The 27,076-nt window shown below is 42.3% G+C and overlaps 2 protein-coding genes across 5 annotated transcripts in view; both read left to right on the top strand.

Moving 5' to 3' along the window:
* The first annotated feature begins 251 nt into the window (after window positions 1-251).
* vps25 (vacuolar protein sorting 25 homolog) lies at window positions 252-4,830 on the top strand. Its single transcript, XM_084343016.1, has 6 exons — window positions 252-336; window positions 2,332-2,477; window positions 2,774-2,827; window positions 2,919-3,007; window positions 3,784-3,859; window positions 3,946-4,830. Exons 1-6 carry the CDS (start codon window positions 290-292, stop codon window positions 4,056-4,058), a joined length of 525 nt encoding a protein of 174 aa, XP_084199142.1. The 5' UTR covers window positions 252-289; the 3' UTR covers window positions 4,059-4,830.
* Window positions 4,831-5,678: 848 nt separating this feature from the next.
* wnk4a (WNK lysine deficient protein kinase 4a) overlaps window positions 5,679-27,076 on the top strand; it is a 44,773-nt gene continuing 23,375 nt past the window's right edge. For 2 of the 4 annotated variants that reach the window (XM_084343013.1, XM_084343010.1), the window contains exons 1-4: window positions 5,682-5,807; window positions 6,050-6,718; window positions 25,945-26,117; window positions 26,461-26,681. In XM_084343013.1, the coding sequence (XP_084199139.1) occupies window positions 6,083-6,718; window positions 25,945-26,117; window positions 26,461-26,681 (1,030 nt within the window). In that variant the 5' untranslated portion in view covers window positions 5,682-5,807; window positions 6,050-6,082. Of the gene's footprint in view, window positions 5,812-6,027; window positions 6,719-25,944; window positions 26,118-26,460; window positions 26,682-27,076 lie in introns of those variants that run through there. The other 2 variants (XM_084343011.1, XM_084343012.1) reach the window with 2 other exon arrangements.

Raw genomic sequence — 27,076 nt, 5'->3', positions numbered from 1 at the left:
TATAATTTATACATTTAACTTTTTTGCTTTTATCTATTTACTGATTATATATATGTTTTTACATGTGCACATAATGTATATATTTTAATTTAGAAACATAAATGAATATATTTTTACATTTAATTTACTTCTGATTACTATTATCATATTATTAATATGTTACATTTGTTTTGTAATGAATATTTTTGTTTTGTAAAGTCTTTGATAAATCTGTGTTGTTAGTCGGAACTATTTGAGAGGTGGGACGCGCTTCCGGAAGCTGTCAGCTGTGAATACCGCATCTACTGCAATGAGTTTTGAGTGGCCCTGGCAATATAACTTCCCACCGTTTTTTACGTGAGTCAACTCTTTCTCCGCCGCTTGGAAAGGACAGCTGTAAAACCTTCATTAACTCTGTTCACTAACCTTTGTTATTTACATGTTTTTGAGCCGAACGTGTTGATTAACGAGCCACCTTCATGTTAGCCGGCTAACTGGCTAAAGACAACAGATTGCTAGGGAAGTGGATTTACACACCTACAGACTGATGAAAGTTCATATAACAGCTCCACCTGTTTTCATTCAGCGACTCATAAAGACTCGACTGCATGCTAATATCTGTAAACATCAACATGAGGTCACTTTGTTGTTGTTGTTGTGTGTGAGTTTTTAGAGAATGTGTGTAGCTGTTAGCTCTAGCTAGCTGTTTTGATAGCCAGCACTGCCTCAACTTCAGCTGTCAGCGACCGAAAACACTGACATAAAACTTATATTTCAGCAGCTTTTCACCAGTGTTACAGCCACTAATGTGACCGAACAATCTTTGGATATCAGCTGTATCTTTTATCATGGTCACACGCTATATTTTAATAGCTGTTAGCAAGTTTTGTGACCCCTGAGTATCTGGACCACAGTTTTTAATAGCTCAGACAGCAGAAACTGTCTGAGCTGTTCTGCTGCTCAGACAGCAGAAACCAGTAGTTTATAAGTGTGTCTGTAAAGTACTCACATATCTTACAAGCAGAAACAAGGAATGTAATTGTTTCCTGTGTATGTACACCAAGTTTTAACTGTGTTTTGTGTTGTAAATGCATGAACACAGGTAGCTATTTTCAGATACTGTTACTTTGCGACACAGAGACTGTCGATAATGATTATTTTCTCAGAAGTTTCAGTGAACAAGCTACTGGCTAGTGTTATAAAATCTCTGCTAATGTATGACTAATCAGCTGTGGCCCCTTTTCTTTAGACATGCTGATTTATTATAAGTAAATTATCACAAGATACATTAACAGACCATGCTGGAGTAGCCTGAATGCTCCCTGACATTAAGAAACATGCACTGTACTCTCTCTACATTTGATGTTGGGATGTTTTTCATGGTCCTCTTAGTATGCTTAGAAATTTAATCTTCAGTATGTGATTTCATCCTGAAACCAAGGATATTAATCTGCTGCTTTAACAGCCTCAACTCTTCAAGGAAAACTGCATATTTTTCATATATTTAGGAACCTGGCTGCAGGTATTTGTTCCCATTCAGCCACAAAAGCATTAGCAAAGTCCAACACTGTTGTTGGGTGATGAAGTCTGACTCAAGACTCAAAGTTATTCCACACTGAAGTGAGACATCGCTTTGTGTACAGGGACTTTGTCATGTTGAAACTGTTGACACAAAACTGGAGGAACGCATTGTCAGAAATATCTCTGTGTGGTGCACAGTTACCATCGACATTAAGACCCCAGACCAAAAGTAGACTCATAAAAGTAAGTGGTCAGAAATAAATAAATGTTTCTGAAGTTTAATTGGGATAAAATAACCAATTAGAAATGACTAATCCAGTGATTTAAATTCCTAAAAAATCAATATGCTGATAGATGTTACCACAATCATCTATTACAACTTAATATACTACAAGAACAGCTGCCAATTATAGAAAGCAAGTCAAAGCAAACAAAGTTTGTCTTTGTATAACATCATATTGCCCGAACCAATAATCCCAGGAATTTTAGCTGCTTGGTTTGGCCTGGTTTTACGAACACACACAAAGAAAGAAGAAGGAAACCAAAATCAAAAGACACAAATTCAATTAGGGTTGTTCCGATAACATAAACAGGACCGGAAAGGCCTCCGACGCCACCTAAAATGCTGCATCAGTTATCCTGACCTCTGAATTCCCATCAACAGACACCAACAGAACAGTTTTTTGAATAAATGCCTGAATAAATGTCTTTTACATGCACTAAATGAACAGTTGGATTAAATCTTCTCCGGTGTTTGCCGTGCTCGAGGTTCGCTGTTTGTCTTGTGCTGAGTGTGCTTTCACATCTTTCCGCTCGTCTCTTTGTGGACAGGCTACAGCCCAATGTTGATACGAGACAGAAACAGCTGGCGGCGTGGTGCTCCCTGGCTCTGTCTTACTGCCGACATCACAAGCTCTACACCCTGGACGTCATGGAGGCTCAGGAAAGCCCCGTGTTCAACAACAAGAAGATAGAACGTATCCTAACAGCCCACCTGTGGTTCAGTCGAGGCCAGCAGTTTAGCATATATTATACAGCTCTCAACCAGAGATACTCGAATTGTTTACTCTAAAACCAGAGTTTCAGATTCATATTGACTCTCATGTTTGCGTAGATTGTTTGATTTGGATCGCTAGTCGAGGGTTTATAGGCTGCGTTCTTTATGAGGACTTAAAATTACACTTCAGACACATGATATTAATGTTGACCTCTGCAAAGCTGCAGTGCTGAATAGGGCTGCAACTAAAGTCCTTTTGTCCTTAACTGAATTCAGGAAAACTATCAATGGAAGCGATTCAAGTTGTTTTTGAGGAATTGAGGAAAAAAGGTAGATGTTGTTCTGTCTAGATATCCGTCATCTCATTTTAACAGTGATAAACATTTTTTAATCACCGTGTTGTCCGTCTGTCTGACTTCAGGGAACCTGGAGTGGTTGGACAAAAACAAGTCTCGGTGTTTAGTCATGTGGAGACGACCGGAGGAGTGGGGCAAGTTAATATACCAGTGGGTGAGTCATCAAACCCAGGACACATACTGTTCTGTCTGTGAAATGTTTGAACATGTGCGGGGCCGAGGAAGTATAAATGGAAGGAAAATGTTCTCCTAAGCAATAAATACGGGGTGAAAGCAGTGTAATGTGCTGCTGTCGGAGCATGTGGTCCAGTATTATTGTATTTTATGCATTTTCCACAGCTAGATTTCTCACCAGTTTCCTGCCAATGCATAGAAGTTGTTATTTAGTTTCTAACTTGTAGAGAAGACAAAGAGTTAACCGAGGGAAAGTATCGCCGAGACAAATACTTCCTGTCAACCTAAAACAGAAACCAACACAAAGTCGTCTCCTTATGTCGACACAAATCTTTTTTCCACTCCAGAACATTCGACTGTTTGTGAGGAAAAGCTGTGTTGTTTCACTGTAGAGCCTTTTCCTCCCACCAGCCCTCTGAAACGCACACAAAAGTCAGGAAGCAGCGTATTGTATAACCGCTATAGTCAAAATATGTGAGTAATGCATCCGAAATAAGCTGCTGGAGAACTCTGATTACTGACCTGCTGCACGTCGACGCTGACTTTACAATTACTAGTGCGCAAGAGCACCAAGCTGAGCGAGAGGTTTTTAAAGATTTTATGCCTTCAGAGGAGTGAATGTGGTTGGAGCTGAGTGCCACAGACAGGCAAGTGTTCAGAGGTGGACTGAAGTATCGATGTTTCATCTGTATCACCAGTCCTTTGCTCTAAAACAACTAAAAGTGTTGTGCCTGACTCTTCTCTCTGACATTTTAGGTTTCCAAAAACGGGATGGTCAACTCTGTGTTTACACTTTACGAGCTGTCCAACGGTGATGACACGGAAGGTGAAGGTACGGTACCTTTTTCGATATGTTAAGGTTGATGAGCAGCAAGTCATTTTTGTACCTTCTGACGTGAGAAACATCTGTTTCTGCAGAGTTTCACGGTTTAGAAGAGTGGATGCTGCTGCGCTCGTTGCAGGCGTTACAGACAGAAGGCAAGGCAGAGATCATCACCATGGACGACGGGAAGGGGGTCAAGTTCTTCTGAAACCGGTGCTGGAATCGCACACACTGTCTGGGAGCCGTCATACTGTACCTTACCGACAAAATTTTAAGATTTAGCCCTTTGAGGCTACACAAGGTGCACCTCAATGCTCAGCCCAGAGGATGCTGGTCCTGCGGTCGTTGTTGCCTTTTGGTTTGCCCGAGCTCAAAGCCTTTTGTTATTGGAAGAATATCATTTCTAGATGTTTGAGGGGGGGAAAGTATTTCAGGTGACGCTGTGTTTAAAGCTGTCACTCTCTTTGGGGGTAACATTTGTTGCCATTTAAACATGCAATGAGTCTTTTTCAGGGTTATCATGTCTGAATATTCTTGGGGAAAGTCTCTCCCCACCAGCTGTAACTGTACTCTGTCTTTACTGTAAATAGTTTTATCCAGATTTCCCCTCTTGACAAATTTCCTGGGTATAATTAGCTCTGGACCTTTTTTGCCCGGCTGTTGTTTCTCCCTTCCAACCAGACATCCCAAAGAAATCCCAGAAGACAACACCAGGGGGACTTTTTTTTTTTTTAATTTTGAGAACAAATGCTTCCAGAAGAGGATCACCACAGAGACTTGGACCACCAATCCTGGCTCGACTCGGCTGAGTGTAATAATAAAAATAGTGGACTTCATGTACAGATTGCTGTCATCCTCCTGTTGTGCAGTAGCTACTGTGACACTCCTGTTATCCTCTCTCGCTATCTTTCTCTTTCTGTGTATATCCAACCTCTTTTTTTCATATCCTGTAGAAAAAATAAAGAGAAATTTGCTAAACTCGCTTGTTTTTGTTTCTTTCACACTCTTGAATTATCTGTATGATACTATTATCAGCGCACCCGCAGTGTGCAGACGTGCAGAGTGGCACCACGGTGATGGAGATGTTGTGCTCCACTTTCTGCCTGCAGCTGTACTGGATGCTCCGCTCACATCATGTGCTACGACTCCAGGGAATCCAGTGTGTTTTGTTCTGATAACACCCAGAGTGTGCACATGTGGGACAGGTGGGGCCCAGTGTGGCCTTGGCTGATAAAGGTGTCCCGTTTCATGAAGTCTCTGCGGTGTGGCTCCCTCTACAGGCTAGACCCGCAACACTAACCCCCTCGGGCTGCTTATCTCTTTCATTCAGGTTGATCAGATGACGACAGACTGAAAGAGAGAGCTGTAGTGAAATTCAGAGAAACTAGAGATTTTTTAGGAGATGAGACATCTTGTCCTGGTGCTGACTTTTACGCACAGTCCATGAGGTCACCAGAAGGCCTACATCTGGCTCCTTTCCACCTAATAAACACAACAAAACTATGACAAAACAAATTAAGTTTATAGTTCTGATCTGAAAGCATCTTTTGCAACTCACAGTTACATCTTAAAGATACTCCACAACTATTTCTGGGCACCAATTGCGCATGAAAAATGATCTAAAATGAATGCAAGAACATTCTAATGAAATGTTGAGGTTTTTCAGAGTATTCGTTTGCAAACACTCCTCCTGTAACACTGTAATTACTCCCTCTGGAGAGCCCTATTAGCGCGTCAGTGCGGCGAGGGGAGGAGTTGGCAGCGCGCACTCGGAGCGCACGGGACGCACAGCCCTCCGGAGCTGTGTTGATATAGGCAGCGCCGTCCTTTCAGCGGAGGTTATGGCAGAGGACTTTGTAAAGAGAAGAGAAGAGGACAGCGCTTATTATTTGATGGGAACCATGCGTCAGTTCGCGCTTGTGTGCGCGATGCGTTCGTGAATCGTTTTTACGCATGAGTAAGTACGTTTATCTCACTTTTCTGTCCTTTTTACATACTTTAAATATATTCTTACGCGTGGCTGTAGCTACAGGTTAGTTATTTTAAAGATAGGCATGTTTAATCTCGTCTTGTTAGTCGTGTAACAGGTCTGTTGTTTTGTTGTCAGCCTTTTGTTTAAAGCCACTGACATCATGGAAAAGTAACTCGGACGCTGGAAGTAACGGTGCTCTATTGTCCTGATGCCATTCCCCCACTTAGGCTCTAAATCAGGAAGGCGTTGAACCTGCTACAATGTCCCACGCACAGGTTGAGATACCAGGACGCGGTTTCCCTGGCCTCTCGTTGGATATGAACGACGACTGCTTGTCCCGGGTGCCATCCGTGCTGAGGGCGCACGGGTTGGGCGCACGGAGGAACTCTTACGGGCTGCAGAAAATAAGCATGGACATCGACTCGCCTCTGTACAGCGGCGCCCTCTCCAAAGCCTTGTCCTGGTCGGCTGAGAATATCCTCACCCTGCCTGAATCCAGAGCGGAGGATGAGAAAACCGACGACTCTCCGCCGTCCCCGTCTCCAGTGTCCAGCCCGGGCACCAGCTCCAACACGCCCCCCAGCAGCCAGGAGCCCGACGCCGGTGGCTCTCACAGCGGGGACTGGGAGCCCGTCCAGAGATCGAGCCCCCAGGACGCCAGCTCCGAGTCTGACAATGAACTCCAGCACAAGCAGCTCAAGATCTCGTCCCGCATCACGTTTGACACTCAGTGGGAGCAGGAGGAGAAGGAGGACGTGGAGACCAAGGCGGTGGCGACGTCACCTGATGGAAGATACCTGAAATTCAACATAGAGATCGGGAGGGGGTCTTTCAAGACGGTCTATAAGGGACTGGACACGGAGACGACAGTGGAGGTGGCGTGGTGCGAGCTACAGGTAAGATGTCTTCTTCTGTTGAAGCCGCGAAATGTAACTTGTGGAGAAAGATGGTTGATGGTTGAGTCTCATCCCCAAATATTTACCTTCCTGTCGGTGTCCGAGGAGCAGGTAGTGACGCCTTAAAGGTTCAGTATGTGAGAAATAGTTCATATCACCAGAGTAACTGCCAACTGTGCCTTTAGCTTGTTAGCTCAGTTAGCTATGCGGCTAGCAGTACGGACAGGGAGTAGGGAGCGTTGGAATTTTAGACCGGCTAGCTAGTTAGCATGCTAACGTCAGTTGATATCACAATACAAAGACGTCATAACGTCAAAACTGTAGTTTATTCATGTTCTTTTAATAATTTCAGTTTATATATTTTAGTTTAGTTTTATATTGCACCTTTAAAGATGCAACATGTACGAATTTTCGCTCAAAACCTAAACCGCTCACCGTACAGCTAACTGCGTGACTAACTGAGCTAACTAGCAAACGGTAGCTAGAGTTAGCGGTTCAGACTGGGAGCTCGGGGACCAGGGGAGGGACCGGTGCTAGCAGGTTAGCACGCTAACTTCAGTAGATATCTCACATCACAATGCAAAGACGTCATAACGTCAAAACTGTAGTTTCTTCATGTTCTGTGGATAATTTTATTTAATTTTTCAATGTTTTCAACTAAACATCTTACATATTGCACCATTAAAGATGCAACATGCAAGAATTTATGCTAAAAAATGACCTAAAATTATCATCAGAACGTTTTGGCGTTATTATCTATGTATTGTGCTGCTAACTGCATGGCTACTGAGGTAACTAGCTATCAGAAGCTACAGTTAGCAGCTACTCCGGTGATATCAGAGAGCAGACTTTTTATGCCTAAACAAACTACATGAACAAACCCTCTTTATTTTCATGACTGAATAGACCGAATAAACAAACTGACCTTAAAGGACAACACAATTTCATATTGTTTTACTTTGTTTATATGTGGCGGACCCTACCACCCTCATACAGTGTTCTGGCAACCTTATTTTCCTCTGAGAGCAGCTTGTTTATTCAGTTTGTTTTATTACCTCATAAATATTGTAAATATTAAAATTCTGAGTTTGAATTTCTTCTCCAAAACTACACAGTGCCCCTTTAAACTCAGCACACATGTAATTTATTTTATTATTTAAATAATAGTAGATGAAGATGTACAATCCCGCACCGAAGTTGCATAAGTTTTCAGCCATTTTACACCTTGTTACACCTGTCCCTCTTTAGCAACAAACCCAGATCAGGTACATAAGATGATACTCTCCCTGCTCTCCTGCCCCACTCCGCTCTAATCCCCCCGCTCTTCAGGTCACCAGAGTCGACGTGAAGCAGCTAATCTACTGAATATTATTCCTCGCTGACCTTGAGTCTGGCTGTGTCAGGCCCCGCTCATGGTAACCCAGGTCATCCTGTCAGCAGTCAGCTCCAACTGAACCACTCTGCCCGCCATGATCCCCTCTAATCTCTGTTTTCATTAACAAGGCGAGCTCTCCGAAACGCCTCACGTGCAAACTAAGAACAAGCGAGAGATCATGATCATATATTCGGCTCTGATGATCCACTTTAGGAATTCGGGAGAGTGATAATAGCTCCGCTTGTTCTCTGGAAATGTTGTCAGGGATTTATGGTCACGTGCAGCATGTAAATGAACAGTTTCTGTCTGTCCTGTCCGATGAAAACATACAGAGGTGTCTCAGCTCTTTTTTAATGATGCAGTGTTTGGCATGCAGGCATCAAACAGCCTGAGTAACAGCTGCCTCGTCTCCTGGTTTGATAGCACAGCGGAGGATTTAAAGATTTAAGCTATAAGTCCTCCCTTAACATTTGCTCTTATGTGTGACGTGCATCAAGGTCAGTATCTGGCAGCCATATAAGCCTTCTCAGGTGTGAAGTTGTGCCCTCATACCCTCCTATAAAACTCACACTGGACCACATAAACACTTTTATTTTGATCGGTTTTATTTGAAAGATATTGGAAGTTGTTTTTAAGACATCGCTGCACATGAAAGCACCTTCTCAAGCTTGCTAAACGATGCACAGAGGTAGGCTTTGTCTCGCATTTAAGCCTTCCAGGAGGCACCGGGCGCACAAAGTCGGGGATTATATGGGGTGAAGTGAATCTGCCCTCAAGGCTCAAGCTCCAGCAGCAGCAGCAGCAGCACCAGCAGCAGGTTGGGACTTCAAGAGCCTCAAGAGCCCACCTGTCAGCTTACACAACAGGTGTCTGTTAGGGGGAGGCAGGAAGTGAGTCACTGAGAGACACTCCCGGGCTCTGAGAGGAACAGATGTCCTCCTCACCAGCATTGTTTTGGATGTTTCACAGCCTCGAGTCAAACACAGGGGGTCCATCCGTGACTTTCAAGCATACCGTCGTTTTTTAACTTCCGTGGAAATGAAGTGTTGCGTCTCTTGGAAACAAGCATGCCATTTCATCTCTTTACTCGAGTAATGAGCCTGGTTAAGCTCCTTAATCGCTCCTAATAAGCTTAAAGGTGGCCATAGTTGATATGGTTACTGTTATGATACGTTAACCTCAAAGACACGGAGTCAGCCGCGGTCACCGCATTTCTAAACTTGAACCACCACACCGTCCTCCCCATGTGTCCTTGATCGCTTAAATGAACACAAAAGCTGGCTGTTGGTGGCTAAACACAATCACCCCTGTAATGTTGACAGAGCAGCAGCTGAAGGTGCGTCACTACAAGTCGGGTAGAAATGCCTTAAGCTCTTTTAACTATGTAGCACAGAGCCCGAGCTGCCGTCTGCACGCTGTTCAGACTGTGAAGGAGGTGTCGGAGAACATCGACTTTACTTTGATTCCCATTTAATCAGATCGTCGTTTGAATTAGTCATGATTTTGACTGAGACGCTGTCCTGTGTGTCAGTGTTACTGTCTGGGCGGTGTCCACGGGAATTTTTTTGAGCGAGCCCACAAAAAGTAAACAATGCGTTCAGATTCTTCCATGACCTGCAACACCGACACTCAGCCGGGACAGTTTATAATAATAAGACAGGGCCCACGTCAGTGCTCATAAACTCTGCCTGCTGGCTTATATTAACACTGTAATACAATAGAGAGGTATTTGGAGTTTGTATTTGTTGTGTTGGAAGGAAATGAGAGATATTTATATAATGGTTTATTTCCCTAGGTTTTATGGAAGGCTTACATTTACACGAGGACTAACTAGAACCATTAGATCTGTCATTTACTACCTTTTTATGATCTCCACATTGATTTTTACATATTTTCACACCTCCGCCGGGTCCATTCATTGGATGTTTGGTTGGTTGGTTTTTCAGCAGGAGGAGGATAGAGGATAGGAAAATTTGATGCACATCCAAATAGAAATAAGTTAAATATGTTTTATTTGAAGTTGGATTAGGCTTGATTGAATTAAAGGGGACTGTTGGGCCTTAGTGGACATACAATTGACTTGTATGTGACTTACAATTAATACACATTTACATTAAGGCTTCGTGGTCTTTTAATAGTATTTAAAGTCAACAAAATGCAATAAATCACAGATACAGTTGGATAAAAACAAAATAACCCTCATTTTGAAACAGTTTTCGATTAAATAACACACCGTCTAGGTTAGTTTTTCAACTTTTAAACCTCTAAATTGATATCTGCCTCAAAAATCCTGCATTGGTAGGCCGCAATAGATGAATCTAGAGATTTCGGTCGATGGTAACGAGCCAAGTATCAGATATTCTCAACCTTTGAAGCCCTCTGCGTCCTTGTATCTGATCTACACATAAATACAAAACTTTCTTTAATTGTAGCTCAACACTTTTATCGCTTGTATGCCATGTATTTGTAATATTGATTCATTAACTTTCCATTGTTTTTCCTTTCGTTGTGTAGAGACAGACTCTGGTGATCAAATAGTTAAAAGGTTCCAGACCTTTAAGTCTGTACCGACGTCTCTAAATTGGATAAGATGAGATTTTATTGATCCACCGCCGGGGACACTCACTTGTTACAGCAGTTAAGTAAAGCAGAAGGAAAAAGAGATTGAGTGATAGATAAGTGTGAAACTCGATTTAAACAGGGTAATGGACACAATATACACCTTTATAATGGTAGTGTATGACCATAATGGATAATTAGATAAGTAGAATATAAAATTGAAATAAAATGGCAATTCTCTCTGATTATCTGGCCAATTTAATAATACATTTGACAGTAATTAGGATATTGTTGTGTGGTGGGTGATAAAGACACGTGGCTGTAAGTTTAGAGCTGTTTCAAGTAGAAGGAGGACAAAAAAAAAAACTTCCCAGGTGGCAGTTACATAGCAACCCTTCCCCCCACGGGCTCACAGGTGACTCAGGTGCCATATAGGCAACATAAACTGGGCTTTGAAGGAAATGTGGAGGTGATAAAAAATGGATGAGCCACCGTATCGTCCCCTCCCACTTCCATTCATCCACAGTGAGGCAGAGAGAGATCACAGCCTCCTGCGTTTGTTACTATTCCAGCTGCTTGCACAAAACTGCGTCAGATATGACTGTCGATCATCAGTTGTTGTGTTGGTTCATGCAACAGCACAGTGAGGTTCTGAGGAACTGATAGGGATGAGTGCGCTGAGGCACATATCCTCTTTGGTGAGCCACTTTAAAGGGAATCGGTTGCACAAGAAGGGCAGCTCCTCCAGCCTGCAGCACTTTTATACTCTCATGTTTCATTTTTAAACCGGCTCTTATTCTTTCATCCACCGTGCTCTACTTCACCACAGTCACCTGTATTTTCAGCGCTATCAGTGTTTATGAGGGCTGAATGTTGGATTGGCTTGAGTGCGTTTAAAAATACTGCAGCACCCACAACCAATTAGCCAATTCCTTGGATGCTTGAATACAGCCTTAAGAGACAGTTTTCTGCTGATGATGACATACCAAGTTGTAAAAGTTGGTGAGCTTGTGTGGCCGATGTAGATGATAAAAACATTTTTGTGGTAACTCATCGGTGCTGCTTGGTATAAATGATCGTTTTGGTGCAGAGGAGACTGAAAAATCAACTCAAGCTATTCAGTTATAATGTTCATCTAGAGGCGACCGCAGGTATCAAAGGATCCCTCGCGTGACGTAAAAATCAATTTTCATTGTCATCGTAGACATCAAACCTCAATATTCTTTAGCACCGAGTATCGAAAACTGTCAAGAACTGAAAGTTAGCATTGAATGGTGCAATATGTAAGAATATCACCAACGCAACTGCTAAGTGCTGCTTACTGTAGATGCTGTTAGCTAGTTAGCTCAGTTAGCAGTGCAATAATAAATAATTAAACATTTTGGGAATAATACTTTCTTGCCTTCTTGCCAAGAGTTAGATGAGAAGATTGATACTACTCTTATGTTTGTCCGCTAAATGTGAAGCAGCAGTCAGTTAGCTTAGCTTAGCTGAGCATAAAACCTCAACCAGTGGGCAACAGCTAGCCTGTCTAAAAGAAAATAAGCATTTTTATTATGTTAAACTTTGGCTTCTTTTGTTGAATTTAAGTTTTTTTTCTGTCTGTGTTAGTGCTGTTATGACTAAGACACAACAGTTTCGTTGTCACGTAATCATTTGAGTCATCTTTCAAGTGAAAAATGCCAAAAAGTCACTGGTTCCACCCGCTCAGCTGTAAAGAACTGGTTCATTTCCCTTTGTTATCACAGCAGACCGTGCCCGTAAAGCCTTAAAAAGTTTCTGATGAACTGACTTTTATCTTGATTCTATTTTACTTGACTTAAATTTATAATATCGCTTTGAAATTCTAGCGCTTAAGCAGATATTCAGGTAATTGATGGCAGAAAACTGATTAAAAACAATTGTGAATGAATGGATTTCAGTTCTAGCATCTTAAATTTGAATATTTTGAATATTTGGTTTGTCGCTCTGCTTCATGTTTATGATTGAGGATTAATTCTGGGTTTCAAACTGTGAACATGCAATTAAAAATCATCACCTTGGGGTCTGGGAACTTATGATCTGACATTTCAAGACTAAACAATCAATCAATCAACACATAAATCAACAGGTTTATCACTTTACAGTAACAGGAACTGTTAGTTTCTGGTCGACTCTGTATGTTTAAGCCATCAGTGTCAAGAAAAGTTACTGCCGTGAAAGTGGGCTCAGTGGAAAGAAAGAGCTGGAAGCTGTAGTGTTTACGTTTCAGCTAAGCGTTTTAAAACTCATATAATAGCAGCGGATTAATTTAAAGCTGTAAACCCTTATTAACGCCTCGGTACTCGGGTCTGCACAGTTTGCGTTCTGACTTATGAGGTTGAACAAAGCATCAATCTTCTTTGGCACCAAACCCGGAGTCCTGTTGCCCTTCTCTAATGCCTGCCTGGGCCTCATACGGCACAAGCCCGGCTGTGTAACCTTTATCTGAATGTAGCTTGTGTTCAGTGACATAACACAAGCTGTAGGCTCCTATCAGCTCCACTGTAGCCAACATCAACACTGTCTTTCCTCGCAGGGCCCGCGGTGCAGCGAGATCCAGCTTATCAGGGCCTGCCAATGTTCTCTGAGGAGAAAATGAAGGAGGCCCACAATGATAGCCTACATTTACACATGGCAGCGCGTCACTTTGACGTGAAGCCTGTTTGTTTGTTTGTGTTGGCTCTGCGCAGTCCTGAGAGGAAGGCCGCACTGTGTCACCTATAAAACTTGTACTGTACTAAGTGTGCACCCGTTTGGTGATTGCCCTGCATGATACAGCCTGTCTGTATCACACAGTATGCACCGAAACTAGATAACCGTGTCTCATTGGCTGCTGTTGATAGGATGTTAGTGTCTTATTTAGGGTGGATACTGTAAGTACAAGCTGGGTGCAGCACGGTGGCTCTGTGCTCAGCCTGAGGCTGTTTGGTGTGTTTGCTTGTTTCTCTTGGAAACTGAATGTGCTCGTAGGTTCGAAAGTGAGAGTGAAAACGTTTTTCTCTGTGTCTCTGCCCTGTGGTAGACTGGTGTCTGTACCCTGACTCTCAGCCAGTTCAGCCTGGGGGAGGCTGCAGCTTTGTTCAGTGACCTTAAAAAGGATGGATGGGTGGTGGAGCCCGACCCATACTTGGTGCTGATATCTAAATTAGGAAGTATAAAAATTCAGATACCGATATATTGGCATATTTTTTGCAGTTATCAAACACAACAGAGGCAGAATATTTTACAGTTTAACAAGAAACTTACCATCTTAACTGACACCAGTGCACTGAAACCATAAACTTTACAGGGAATTTAAAGATTATTAATTATCCCTGTGATAGGCCACTATCAGCTGATAATATTGGTTGTTTGGGCTCATGTGTGGAGGCATACATCATTCTTTAGTACTACATGTGTTTCCATGATAAATAGTTTTTAAGTAGTGTTTTGACTTTATTAAATCGTGTTTAACAATATAGTGCCAATGTCTGTCAGTGTATAATGAGTAACATCTCATTTTTAGGAACACATACTGTGTGCAAATCTCAGTGAAATGCTCCTGTTTCATGTGAGAGACAGAGCCTCATATTGTGTATTACTCAGGTTAAGAGTTGGATCATATTAACACGCTTCTGTGACTTTTGGTTAATAGGAAGCTAAACATGATATCTTAGATAAGCCAGTATAACTGTGACTACCAGACATGCAAACACATTAATCTGAGAGTTTGTTTTTCCTTAACAAACAGTCATAGCAGAGAATATATCGAGACTTTATTGACTTTACACAAACATATTGCCTATATTTCAAATGATAAGTCTGACTCTTTTCGTCTGTCAGCAGTACAAAGCTTCACAACTGGAGTTGAATGTGACTGTGCCAGCCACAGACTGGGAACACAAAGTGGAAAAAGGACATGAGAGACTGGTTTGGTCTGCCAGATGTAATGAGTGAGCGATTGTCTTTTTACGTACACAAGTGCGCTGCTGGCAGAGGCTCTGTCCCAGTTGAGTCATCACTTTTATTGGGATCCTTCTGTAGATCGACTCTTCATGTGAGAGATTTCAGGGAGTGATCCAGGTCTGTTTTTTTTCAAGTTTTCCAGCTTCCAGTAATATTACTCCGGTGGCCCACATTTTGCACAATCGCTAACTCTGCCTCGTGTTTGTCGGGTGGAGATCAGTGGAAAGCTTTGGAGCTCTTTTAAGATAACATCAATATCAATTCCTGCAGAAGAATTGTTTTACTCGTTTCATTTATCTATATCATATCTCTACTGGGGCTCGGCGTTAACTAGATTTAACAGATTTCAATCCTCTGTTTGTGAATGCATATCAAAACTGCTCTTTCCTAACATAGTAAAGGCCTAAGTGCAATAACAGCAATCTTGCAGGTTAATTGCATGACACACTGGATGAGATGAGACTATAAAAAGCTTGGTTGCAAATTATCTGTGTCAGATAGAGCTACAGTCTGTGTCCTGCACTATATGATACGTTTACTAACATTTAGATTTTACCACATTTCTCTCACGATTGTATTGTCCCAGGTCAGTCCAATATCAGTGTTTCAGAGCCTTAAGTCGTTTACCTCTCTCCGCCGTGTTTTCAGTTTCGACAGCGTGTTCCTTGAAGGGTAAAAACACGTGGTCACACTGCAGTTTGTGCCCTGGAGAGGCCCGAGAGTCCTGCTTCCTAAACAAACCAAAGACCTCAAGTTTTAATAGCTGTTGGGGCTCTGAGGCCTTAGTTGGTAAAGGAAAAGAGTGCTCCACGGGGTAACCTCTGGTCATTTCTGAACTGACCATGTGTGTCGGAGCGTGCAGGATGGAGGTGTCAGCAGCTTTAATGTGCTCTAAGTTGCCATGTGAGCTCTGGTATGAATCGGCCATTGATTTACAGTAATGGGTTTACCTGTTTGGGGTCCGGCACCTCGCAATACACATCAACAAACACTGCAATGTGTTTTCTCAGTCAACAGTGTTGCTCTAAGATTTGACCCGTGATGTCTTAGTTCACATTTGTCATCCTAAGGTAAGAGCTGACATTCATGCACTTAAAATATTTGTCATTTTCTGGATGGACTTGGCAAGGATTCATAAATCTTTCAGGTTGTTGCCTTTCCTGTGACAAGGGCACCACGTGCATGCCATCACTCCGTAAACTATATCCGGTCCTGGTTGCCAGAGGCACCTGATAGCACATCCTGGTTTGTCGGTGTAACACTATGCGGCTGCACCCCTCCTGCAGCCAGAGCTGAAGTGGAGCACAAATAAACCACTCACCAAACATCCACATTCAACGGGGAACACATGAGTCACGTTTCATTTCTGTTAGATATTTCATTCTCAGCGTTTCCCGAAAAACATCTGTACAAAACAAGCCTTTTTTCGGTCCTGAATTGAATAAAAGAATGTTGCAATTCTTTCCAGAAATGTTGAAGTTCAACTGATATTCAAGGATTTTTATCGGCTTTATAAAAAGCTTCATAAAAAAAGCAATACAGCCCTGAGATGAGAGCACCTTCTCTGCTTGCTGGCCTTTGCTGAGCCCCGGGGTCATAACAACTTCAAAAGGCTTTGCTCTGACGCTCTGCTGGTCAGATCTCAGTCAAATACGAGTTCCCAACAAAGCTCAGGGTATTGTCCGGCTCAGAGAACCAGATGTGTGGATCTCTCTGGGTCGGGACAGTTCAAACAGCGACAGCTTTGCTGTCAGCCGTAGAAAAACATGCTTGTCTCGAACAGTGGCTCCCGATCTGGGGGTGAAGATGCAGTAAATATTAGGAGGCTGTGAGATAATTACCAACTCAGAAAAAACAAGAAGCAATGAAACTCTGCGCAAAGTTCAAATATTATGACAAACAATATCAGCGATACCTGTGATTCAGTATGTTACAAGGTTTGGTTTCTCAAACCTGTCCAGAGTAAACCCTCTTCTCAAGTAAATGACTCGGGGATCTTTGGCAATGTTATCAGTTTAGTTTGATTCAGTTTGAACCCTCCATCAATAACTGAGTATCACCGATACTGCATTTGAATTCGATTGTCGAAATTGAACGCTTGTTTCGATCAATTTGCCGTTTTAACATAGAAACCCTGACACCCCTATTTCCGAATATTAAAGTTAAATACCAGCATTTTTTCACAACCTGGCAACCTAAATGTTGTTTGTATCAGTGATTGATCAATGAAGCATTAGTAACTGTTAATTTACACACAATAAAGCCATTAGTCACACTTAAAAACCCTTTTCAAACTCGTAACAATGTTTCATCTACTGGATAATGGATAGTTAAACTTCTTCAGGCCTATAGAAAACTACTGAATCGAACCAAACACTGGGAACCATTGTCTTTGACATTCTTGTGCCCACCTGTGTAACGCCCAAGAACAAACCATAAAAACAGGTGCGTGCAATAACACTCAGTCCAGGTCTTTCCTGGCGCCGAAGATCTGAGGAATCCGCCCAGGAGGGACATACCTTTTAAAACTTGTCAGATATTTATTGTCTTGAACTTGTTGGGTCCTGTTGGTGTGCAACCTAGATAATGTTTCGTAAACATTTTAAAATAAGTAATGGTGGGGTAATTTTTGTAATCAGATCGGGAGTTTGCATCCGCTGACGTCAACGATCGAGATGTGATCTGAGGTCATCGAGACGATGTTGAAATTTAAGAACATTTTATGCTTCATGCTGAGATCACAAGAACTGATGTACGTTTTTTTTTAGCACATGACGTGTGGTGGTTATGACAAGGGATTTTAGATTTTAATGGTACAATTACAATTGCAGTGTCACACTTTCATGCTTATGAAAGGTTATGCATCAGTTTATTTAACAACACTACGGCTGTATAAAATCCTGTTCACATTCTAGATTGAGGTTCAGTCCCTGCAGCATTTCTTTGTTGGCTTTTGTTGTCAGCGGTTGCTGTCTGATAGTTCCTTTCGAAACAGAGATAACACAGTACAAAATAATAAATCAAATAAACAAAAAGTCAGTGCCAAGTGCAGTTTAATTAAAACAAGGAAAGACAGACAGAAAACATCTCTCATGCAGGTGTTAAAACCTTGTAGGGTTTACATGCTGTTTTGGGGAGTCTTAATTTATGAACGTCGCCATGCTGCTTTACCTCACTTTACAACCAACTGTGACATTTTAAATTGTGGTTAATAGTGACATCAGTTAATCGCTGCGTCCCTGTTTATGACCCACAGAGCGGCTCTGTCTTCGGTCAGTAACATCACACAAAGTCAAACAATCGAAGGAAAATCTCATTTTTAAATAAAAGTGATCCCAAAAACAATGACGTTAATTCATGCTCAATAAAATATTTACAGGTTCATGTTTATGATTTTTTCAGTTTCAGTAGCTGTAGCTGATCAGAAAGCCTCTCTGTTGTAAAGATTACTGTTTCCTGGCTGGTTCACGCAGTATAATCAGGTTTAAGAGCACTCAGCTTCGCCTTGGCCCTTTATAGCGGCAGACGACGTAACTGTGTCGGAACATGACAGGCTGTTGTGTCCGCTGTGCCAGTGCACCCGGCCGGCATACAGTCTTGAATAATGGCCCTCAGTGTGCAGATGGATGAGGAACAGCGAAGTATGATGTTTATTTACGGACGAATCTCATGTGACACATTATGTGTTTATTGAGTTCACACACCACTGCTTCATTAAGTAGGGTTTTCACATCAGTCGAGTGTACAGTAAGTTACTAACAAGACTGTAGAAATGTGTTTCAGCTCCGATTTTAGCTTCAGAAACTTTATCTTTGTTAGATTTTAGTGCTGCAAACTGTTAAAAAGCTTATTTTTCCCCTTCAACACCTCGTTGAAACTGTTTTGCATGACCAATTTTGATTGGATGACCCATAATTCAGCTCTCTCCCTTTGCTACCTTTGCTTCTCCGATCATCATGTTGACCCGACTGCTCCGCTGTATTTTTGAAGACAAAACTCGTACAGGCTGTATCCTCCCGGGCGTCTTGTGATCTCTCTGTGGTTCGCTGCGTTTGCATCAGAGGACCAAGTGTTTGTTCCATTCACACTCTTCAGATGCCATTACAATGAGCGAGAACCGCCGTGCACTCGGCCCAACGCTTCCTGCCCTTGCAGAGTTATTTGATAAGATTGGAGCAAGAATGTCCTCTCGTCTCCATTTGACTTTGACCTGAGACGGTTCAGAGGTCGGCTGTGAAGTAGTCTTACAGGTCAAACTGGTCTTCACGATGTTCACACACACCATCCAAGTGTAAGATTTGAAGTCACAAAGGGAGCATTGTCCATGAATGACAGATACGCCTGGGTAACACCTTAAATATCTTAAATATTGATATTTACTTGCACTTTATAATTTAAGCATTTAATGGACGCCTATATGTCATTTCCATAATCACAAGCTGCCATGTATAGATGTGAAGGAACGAGGTGGATCGCGTGCAAAGGTAAAAGTAGCAGTTACTGTAATTGCGTAATGCAAGTTAGTTTGAAAGGAAGGAGGATTATTTAAGGAGCGAGGCCTAAAGCACTTTAAGAAAAGCGCAGTGCAGTTTATAGAAGAGTGTTTAGTGAGGTTTTACTGAGTCACTCAAAGCAAACACCAGGCAGGTTAAGAGATGTTAAGAATAACAAGGTAAACAAAGGTACAAGATCTGGCAGCTGTCAAACAGTTCACGAGATATTTAAGTCAAACAAGGTGATGCAATATTTTCTGAGAAGCCTCATACAGTTCAGCCTCCTCTGAAGAAAAATGTTGCTGCAAAGGAAAGGGTGGGGAAATGTTTGTAGACCGGCCGAGCAACAGGGCGACCTAAAGAGCTGCTGGTCGCAGCTAATAGAAATACATTTAACTCCCGAATATCAATCAGTCAAGCTATCAAGTACATTCACATCTAGAGAAAACATCTAAACCAAATGGAAAACAACTTTCTGGACAGGCCACTTTTCACTATTGAGATACGTGGGAGATAGTGTAATCCCGCTTCTCGGCCTCTTTTACTTGTGCAGGTAATTAGCCGGGCGCCACAAGTCAGGTCAGGCTGTCAGTGTGCGAGCAGCAGTGAGAGGCTGGTCTGAGTCCTCAATCCAAATGAGATTAATGGCTAACCTCCCACTGCCCGCTCCATTTACAGAACATGTCAGGTTTTCCTTGGACGCAGCACACTGCCACCTCAGTTCTCACCTGCAAACATCTAAATGCAGCACTGTGCCAGTGTTGGTGCCTACGTGCGTGTTTATACAGAGCGTGTGTCAGTCACGGCGGCTATGTCAGTCTTACAGGCGTGAGGTCAGAGCGTTTTTGTTTTTTTTCTCTCTTTGCCTTTGACCTCAATCCCAGAGCTTGGCGAGCCGTTCGTCACCGCCTCTGAAGCCGTGCATGTTCTCTCCTGTCTCCTCTGTCATCTCTGTGAACTCTGGTCTTTATCTCCTCGCTGTCAGCATCTGGAGCACAGGAGTTATGGCCTGTTAGCAGCACTTCCAATAATAAGTTAATGACGGGAAGAAGAGGGAAAGCTTATATTTAAGGCCCTAAAAGGGTTCAGACAGAGGTCGAGGTAGATGGGAAAAGTGTGTCCGATTAATTTGATTATTTCTGGGATGAGATTTAAAGTTACGACCTGTTTCTCTTTATGATTGACCTCGTTCTGTCGAACCATTAACAGCTGCTTCAATACTTTTATCCCTTATTTTTTCAATTGAATTGAAAAGTTAGTCTATAAAATGTCAGTAAATAATGATTATGGCTATCACAATTTTCACAAAAATACAAGTTGACGTCTTCAGAATTGTTTTTATTGTCCGACCAACATCCCAAAACCCTAATTTTAGGAGCTGGAACCAGTGAATGTTTGTCACCTTTTTTGCTAAATTCTGTATATTCCTTATCATCAACACATGAATGAATAGATCTGACTGAAAAGTATCACCTGCATAGACTTAGGCCCAATCCCATTTCCATATTTACCCTAAACCCTCGTTTTTGAGTGCCGCTTTCAGAACCGAGTTACGAGAGGTAGTGGTTGAAATCTCCTCCTATGAAATGGAAGAGAAATAAGGAATAACGCCAGCCTTATCCTGTAAATGAGTAGTCAAATATCTAAATTTCTTTAAACTTTCTGCCCTTTTACGAATTGTTCAGGACTATACTTATCAACAGTAACGTCTCTTTTCCGAAATCACGACCTGGTTACTGCCTTCTGGTACTTGCTGTTGAGTTTGTATCAACAGCGTATCAACAAGTGTATTTTTTGCTGCTTTGAGCATCTAGTTCAGTTATATTCAAGAGAAGGCAGACGTCTCTACTGCCGATATCTCCAGAACACAGAACCCAACTCACCAAGTTTCTTTCATTTTGTATATACTTCACAGACTGTAAAGCCCCCTGAGGCCATGTGATTTGTGATTTTAGCCTATATAAAATTAAACTGACTTGACTTAAGACATGGATATAAAAATATGCACTGCTGCACCCCCTGCCTCTAACTCTTAACACATCCCTGCAGGCTATAAGTAATATGACTGGATCCATTTTTTCACTTGCCCTACTTTTCTCTCTGTATTTAGTCGAGAGTCCTACAGACACCGCAGCCCGTCCACACTGACTGGATCTTACCCAAATCCTGGTCAGACTTACTGTATCTGTCTGAGTGTCACTTCAGGACAGTGCAAACTGTTCATTCCCGAATTAAGCTGCAGTGTACACCACCTGGTTTGGTGCAAATGTTGGCTGGCATGTCGCGTCCGTGTCCCGGTTGTCATAATAGAGGCGCTGACAGGGAATTCTTAATGCCGGTGGCTCCTCTACCATCAACACTGCTTATGTAACTCCACTTTAGTGGCACCGAGCCCAAGTGTTTCCAACCCCAGCTATTGCAGACCCCCGACTCGGCACACTCACACACACACACACTCACACCTCCCAGCACCTAAGAATAAAACATCCAGCTGGAAGAGACGACAGCGTGAGGCAAACTTTAGGCAGCAGCTCTGTCCTCACAATCCAGACTGTTTTTATGGATACACCCCGCTTTTCTTTTCAAAGCAGAGATGGTTTGTTTTTGTGGTTCCCCCCTGCATCGCTTTCCTCCAGTGTTACACAATGGTTTTTGGCCTCATTTTTCAGAGAGGGAAGGGAGCGGTGGTGGAAGATCTACGCAGGGGAATATCCCATGGAAAAGTTAGATAGAAGCCTGTCAACAGATGTTTCCCTCTGTGGGAAATGCCAGAGGGCTCATGACTAAAGATAGACATCATCTATAGTTATCTGTAATCGTGTTTATTAAGCTTTTCTGGCTGTCGTGATGTGATAAAAGTCAAACTGAAGCATTATTGTACGGCAGGTTTTTTATTCCTGCTATTAGTCACAGATTAAGTGCATGTGTTTACTGGGAGGAGGCATTAGCTACCCTGAAATCAGCCAGCACCAATAACAGTGCAATCAGATGACGGCATAGCAACACACAACACGGCGAACACAGCTCCGTCGTTTCCATCTGCACCTCATTTTCCACTATTTCACACTTTTTCTACTTTTTTTAAGTGAACAATTTCTGAGTTTGGAGTCACATTAAAAAATCAGTTCCAGTTCTTTCAACACTTCAGTCTTGTTCCGCGTTGCCACAGCAGGATTTTGGATTTTTTTTCCTCACAGCTCCTATGAAGTTGCCAAACATCTGCATGTGTCATTTGAGTATTTTGCAATCTCACCATCCAGCATGCCAAGCTCTAGTAAATCCTGCGGTTTCTGGAAGTGTCAAAGCCTCCAAGTGGTTCGGCTGCGTGCCACGGTTAGGCGAAGGCATGTTGCGCTGACTCTGTGCGGCAAACAGGCGATGATCCACAGGAGACAAAGCTCGCCACACAGGGGTCTGATGTTGTCGGGCTTAGATACATAAATATCCAGATGCAACCCATAAACCCACTGACTCACTCACCCTGGATCACACACAGAGCTGCTCACACACACTCTTGTATTCATGCCTTTATTTGTGTCATGTTGATTCACTGATCTATAGTGGGATTAAACCTCAAAGTGCAAGTCTGCAAGTTGTCGTCTTTAAAGGGACAGTTCACCCCAAAATCAAAAAACACATATTTTCCTCTAACCTGCAGTGCTGTTTTTCCCTCGGTTTTAGAGAGATTGGCTGCTTTCTCTTGAATATAATCAAAATAGTCAGGAAACCGATTATCTCAGAATTACTAAATAAAGTGGACTATTAAATTTTAGTTGTCTGAGCTAAAACGTTTAACAAGTTAAAATGATTAGTCTACTTTACTTTAGTGTAATCTGTAATAAGTCTCTCTGTCAGATTTTACAGTGTGGATGGCACTCGGTTTAATGTGCTCAAGGCGCCGCAAAAATTACGTTTAACAAACTGAATGGCAGTGTCTCTTTCCAAAAATCATGACCTGGCTCCTCCAGACAATCCACAGACCTTTTTGTGAGAATGTGTCAAGCAGGAACTATTTTCTTTCTGACGAACTACACCCGCCAACCGTATCGCACCGCATAGGGAACGTGCGACAGCTCATGGACGTTGGATGTAAATGTCAGTGGCGTCCTCGGCTGAGCAGTAACATAAGTTAGCTTCGTTAGCTTAGTTAGCTATCTTCCCTACTACTCCATGACTTGATGCATGTTTCCTTCTGCGTAGTGATACAGTTGGTGGATGTAGAAAGAAAGTAGTTCCTGCACAGAAAGGTCTGTGGATATTGCTATATGGAAAAAAAATACAGGAATTTCCTTGAGATAAATTGTACGGCTCTTTTTTGGAAAGAAGTTTGAGAATGATTGGGATGGAGTGCATTTTATCAGACAACCAAAACAGGCCCTGCCTTGTCTGATAAATTGATTAAGAATGTGGTTCGCTGTGGATGCAGAGCCTTCATGTCTCTAACAAACAACATGGCAAATAATAACATAACTATATTATGTATTTACGTGATGTTATTCAGATGTCTACTGTAGATTACGCAGAAAATGTGAACCGTGCAACGTGTGTTTGTGTATGAAGCAGCAAGAAAGTTGCAGCAGGACGCTGAAACGATATATTGTGCAGCCCTAAACTGGGTCGTGATTTCTGGAAAGAGACATTAGCGTTGAGCTTTTCAAATGTATTTCTTGTATTTCTTATTTCACTGAGTGACATCTTGTTCCATTATTTTGAAGGGAAGTCAGACGTCTCTACAGCTGATGTCTCCCAAACTCTGCAGCTCACACCGAAACAATCTAGATAGATAAACAGCAATAAAGTTAAGAGAAAAAATATGAACTGTCCCGTTAAAGGTCATTAAAATTAAATTAAATGTCTGAAGCAGAAATTAGATTAAAGTTGAACTAATTCATAACAATTAATTTAATCTAATAACATTTTAAACATGTTACAGTCATTATTTTACCTCAAAACATCTTCTCCTTTATTGCAAACTACTTCTGACACAAGTCTTACATGTGAGGAACAAGCTGCGGCCTGTGTTCACGTCTTAAACTGATCGCTATCATCAAAACCACTTGGTCAGAAGTTGCCTCTGTGTTTTGCATTTGAGCCCAGCGCCTCATGTTTGAGTTGCCGCTCTAATATGACAGCTTGACAGGTGACTGACGCAGGTAAAAAGGCTCTTTCGTTGTGTGACTTCAGACATTGCAGGTCCTCAAACAGGCTGCCTCTTGTTTTGATGCTGCAACTCAGCATTAAGCGGCAGCAGCACCTCCTCGCTCACCGGGAAAGAGCAGAGAGGAAGGGGCAAGAGTAGCGGTCAAGTTGATTGTAAGCATAAACATATGCAGAGCATTTTTCCCAGAAATCCGCCTCAATGCAGGATTCATGCTCCTGAAGTCTCCCAGGAGTTTTCCACTAGCCACCCACCGCAGGCAGAGTTACACCAACAGCAGCTAAATTGGACCATTCATCCAGGAGGAAGCACAAAAATGTCTTTGTCCGTCCAACGTGATTGCAGTGTTTGGTTCGGTTTTACGTGGTTTTTTAGAAACCTCCTCCTTGAATTTGTAAAGTCAGAGCACCCCTTATTGGAAAATGAATGTGATTATGTAATCGGAGGGTCACCCAGATGGATGAACCTGAGGTTTCCAGTCCTGCAGCGGGCTCATTAGTTATTAAGTAACAGTTATTTATCAGGTCGGTCTGGTGGATTTCTGTGTTGTGCTTTTTGCTACCGACTTACGTAACCAGACCAGAGCTCTGCAACTGAACTGTCAATGCAACTGCGTTTTTATGGTTGACAAAACAATCTCACGTCAAGGTTCATTTAGTTGAGGAGCTGTCGATTATGTCACGAAACCTTCATCAGCAGATACAGTTTGTCTAGTAGGACGTCTATACTGGCTTTAAAGTTTCACTTCAAAGTTCATTCCTTACCGAAATAGAAACACTACCACTTTTGTCCACAGGGTCCTCTAAAAACATAGAAAAATAGTAATAAGCATGGTTGAGATAAAAGCAACCGCACAGGTGTCTCCTAGCTGAATTATAGAAATGAATACTCTTAAATTGGCATATTTCTGCAATCGTCTTGAAAGATGTCGCTGCTTCTAGCGACCAGTAAAAGTTTCTTCTGTGTTGACTGAAATTCAGGGGGATAAAAAAACAGAAAAGCCTCCCTCCAATTCAGAAATTAGCTAACATAACATATATACAATGTCTGTCTTAATGAATGAAGCGAAACAAAATGCCAATTAAATCTGATTATCAGGCTCCGTGCTGATATGATATAGTAATTACGATGTTGAAGGATCAAAGACACATCTGCAGATGCCATGATGATGTAGGAGTCTTGCACGCAGGAAGCTGAATAACCTGGTTTCTCATGGTTCATGCAAAATCAGCGTTCGTCCTCTAAGACGTGAGTTCTGCCATCGGTATGATTCAACGTGATGTCTTAATCAGGCGTCTGACCGGCTGAAGACATACATCAAAGAGAGAGGGAAAGAGTGATGAAAGTTTTACGTCAGTCTTAAAGATCAGGGGCCAGATGCATATCGCCACGTGTGGATTCACATACGCCTGATACCGTTTTATACCTTTAGTCATCGTGGAAACAGGTCGCACATGCATGAGCTTCATATCCACTCCGATTACCTATAAATGCATGTAGAGATGCTTCATTTCCACATGGTTCTGTGCTGTATCTTTCCATGTTTTTATGCGTCTTAATTTCATCAAGTTTTCATCTTTTGAATTTTTAAACTAAAATTCTCACATACAATGACCACAACCAGGACACTACTGCGTACGTAAACAAACTCATAACAGTGTGATTTTCTCTGCAGACCCGTAAGCTGACCAAGGCAGAGCGGCAGCGTTTCAGCGAGGAGGTGGAGATGCTGAAGTGCCTGCAGCACCCGAACATCGTCCGCTTCCACGACTCCTGGAAGTCGACGGTGAAGGGCCACAAGTGCATCATCCTGGTGACCGAACTCATGACCTCAGGCACGCTCAAAACGTGAGTCCTCTCCATCCAGTTCCCCCTTCAAACTACAGTCATTTACATTTTTAAAAAGATAGACGTACATTTACATTACATTACATTTCTCAAATGGCAGATGGCAGTGTCTTTCATAGCAAAAAGGAGATTTGTGTCATGTTTGACAGCTTCTTTTCCTTTCAAAGCAACGATAAAAGGTCAGAATAAGGACCAGAGAATAGGTCCAATTCTGGGAGAGAGTTCAGGAAACTATCTCACTTTAAAACTTCCTCTCCGCTGCCAAAATAAGCACTTCCCCTTCTTCCAGTATTTTGATATGTTTTGATTTGGATGTTTAGTCTTGGCCTTTCTTTTGTTTTAGGTACTTGAAGAGGTTCAAGGAGATGAAGCTAAAGCTGCTGCAGCGCTGGAGTCGTCAGATCCTCAAAGGGCTTCACTTCCTGCACACGCGCACTCCTCCCATCATCCACCGGGACCTCAAGTGTGACAACATCTTCATCACCGGCCCAACCGGCTCCGTCAAGATAGGAGATCTGGGACTGGCCACTCTCAAAAGTGCCTCTTTTGCTAAAAGTGTCATTGGTGAGTGTGAATTTTGTCCAGCTCAGATTATTTACACAAGTATCTCCTTCTGCTGATATCAGGAAGGAAAACACAGTTTAGCTTAACTCTAACACTCTGCCGCTATCTTTAAACTCAAAACGAAGCCTTTGTTTAAATTACTTTGCTTCTATTTTCTCCTGCTGCTTTCCTCTGCCCACAAGCAACCACGGACGCCTCTGTTTAAATTCCTGCCTGCATTTTTAAATGCGGTATCATTACTCAAATGGCTTTTAATTTCAGTGGAATCTCGCCCTTCCCATCAAGTACGTGCAGGGAGTGTCAGCCATCAGACGCAGTGTGAAGACTTGTTGATACTTGATTCTTGGGAGACATGCGACATGTTGTTCAGCGTGATGAACGCAGCAAACAACACA

This window comes from Pagrus pagrus, assembly GCF_965226575.1.
Source record: "Pagrus pagrus genome assembly, chromosome: 21".
Taxonomy (NCBI): domain Eukaryota; kingdom Metazoa; phylum Chordata; class Actinopteri; order Spariformes; family Sparidae; genus Pagrus; species Pagrus pagrus.
This window is presented reverse-complemented; position numbering and strand designations above follow the sequence as displayed.

What these genes read in the sequence shown, in the direction of transcription:
- vps25 (XM_084343016.1), top strand. Translation starts at nt 290, where the DNA reads ATGAGTTTTGAGTGGCCCTGGCAATATAACTTCCCACCGTTTTTTAC. An exon ending in AACTTCCCACCGTTTTTTAC is followed by an intron (nt 337 to 2,331) that starts GTGAGTCAACTC and finishes CTTTGTGGACAG; the next exon opens with GCTACAGCCCAATGTTGATA. An exon ending in GCAAGTTAATATACCAGTGG is followed by an intron (nt 3,008 to 3,783) that starts GTGAGTCATCAA and finishes CTGACATTTTAG; the next exon opens with GTTTCCAAAAACGGGATGGT.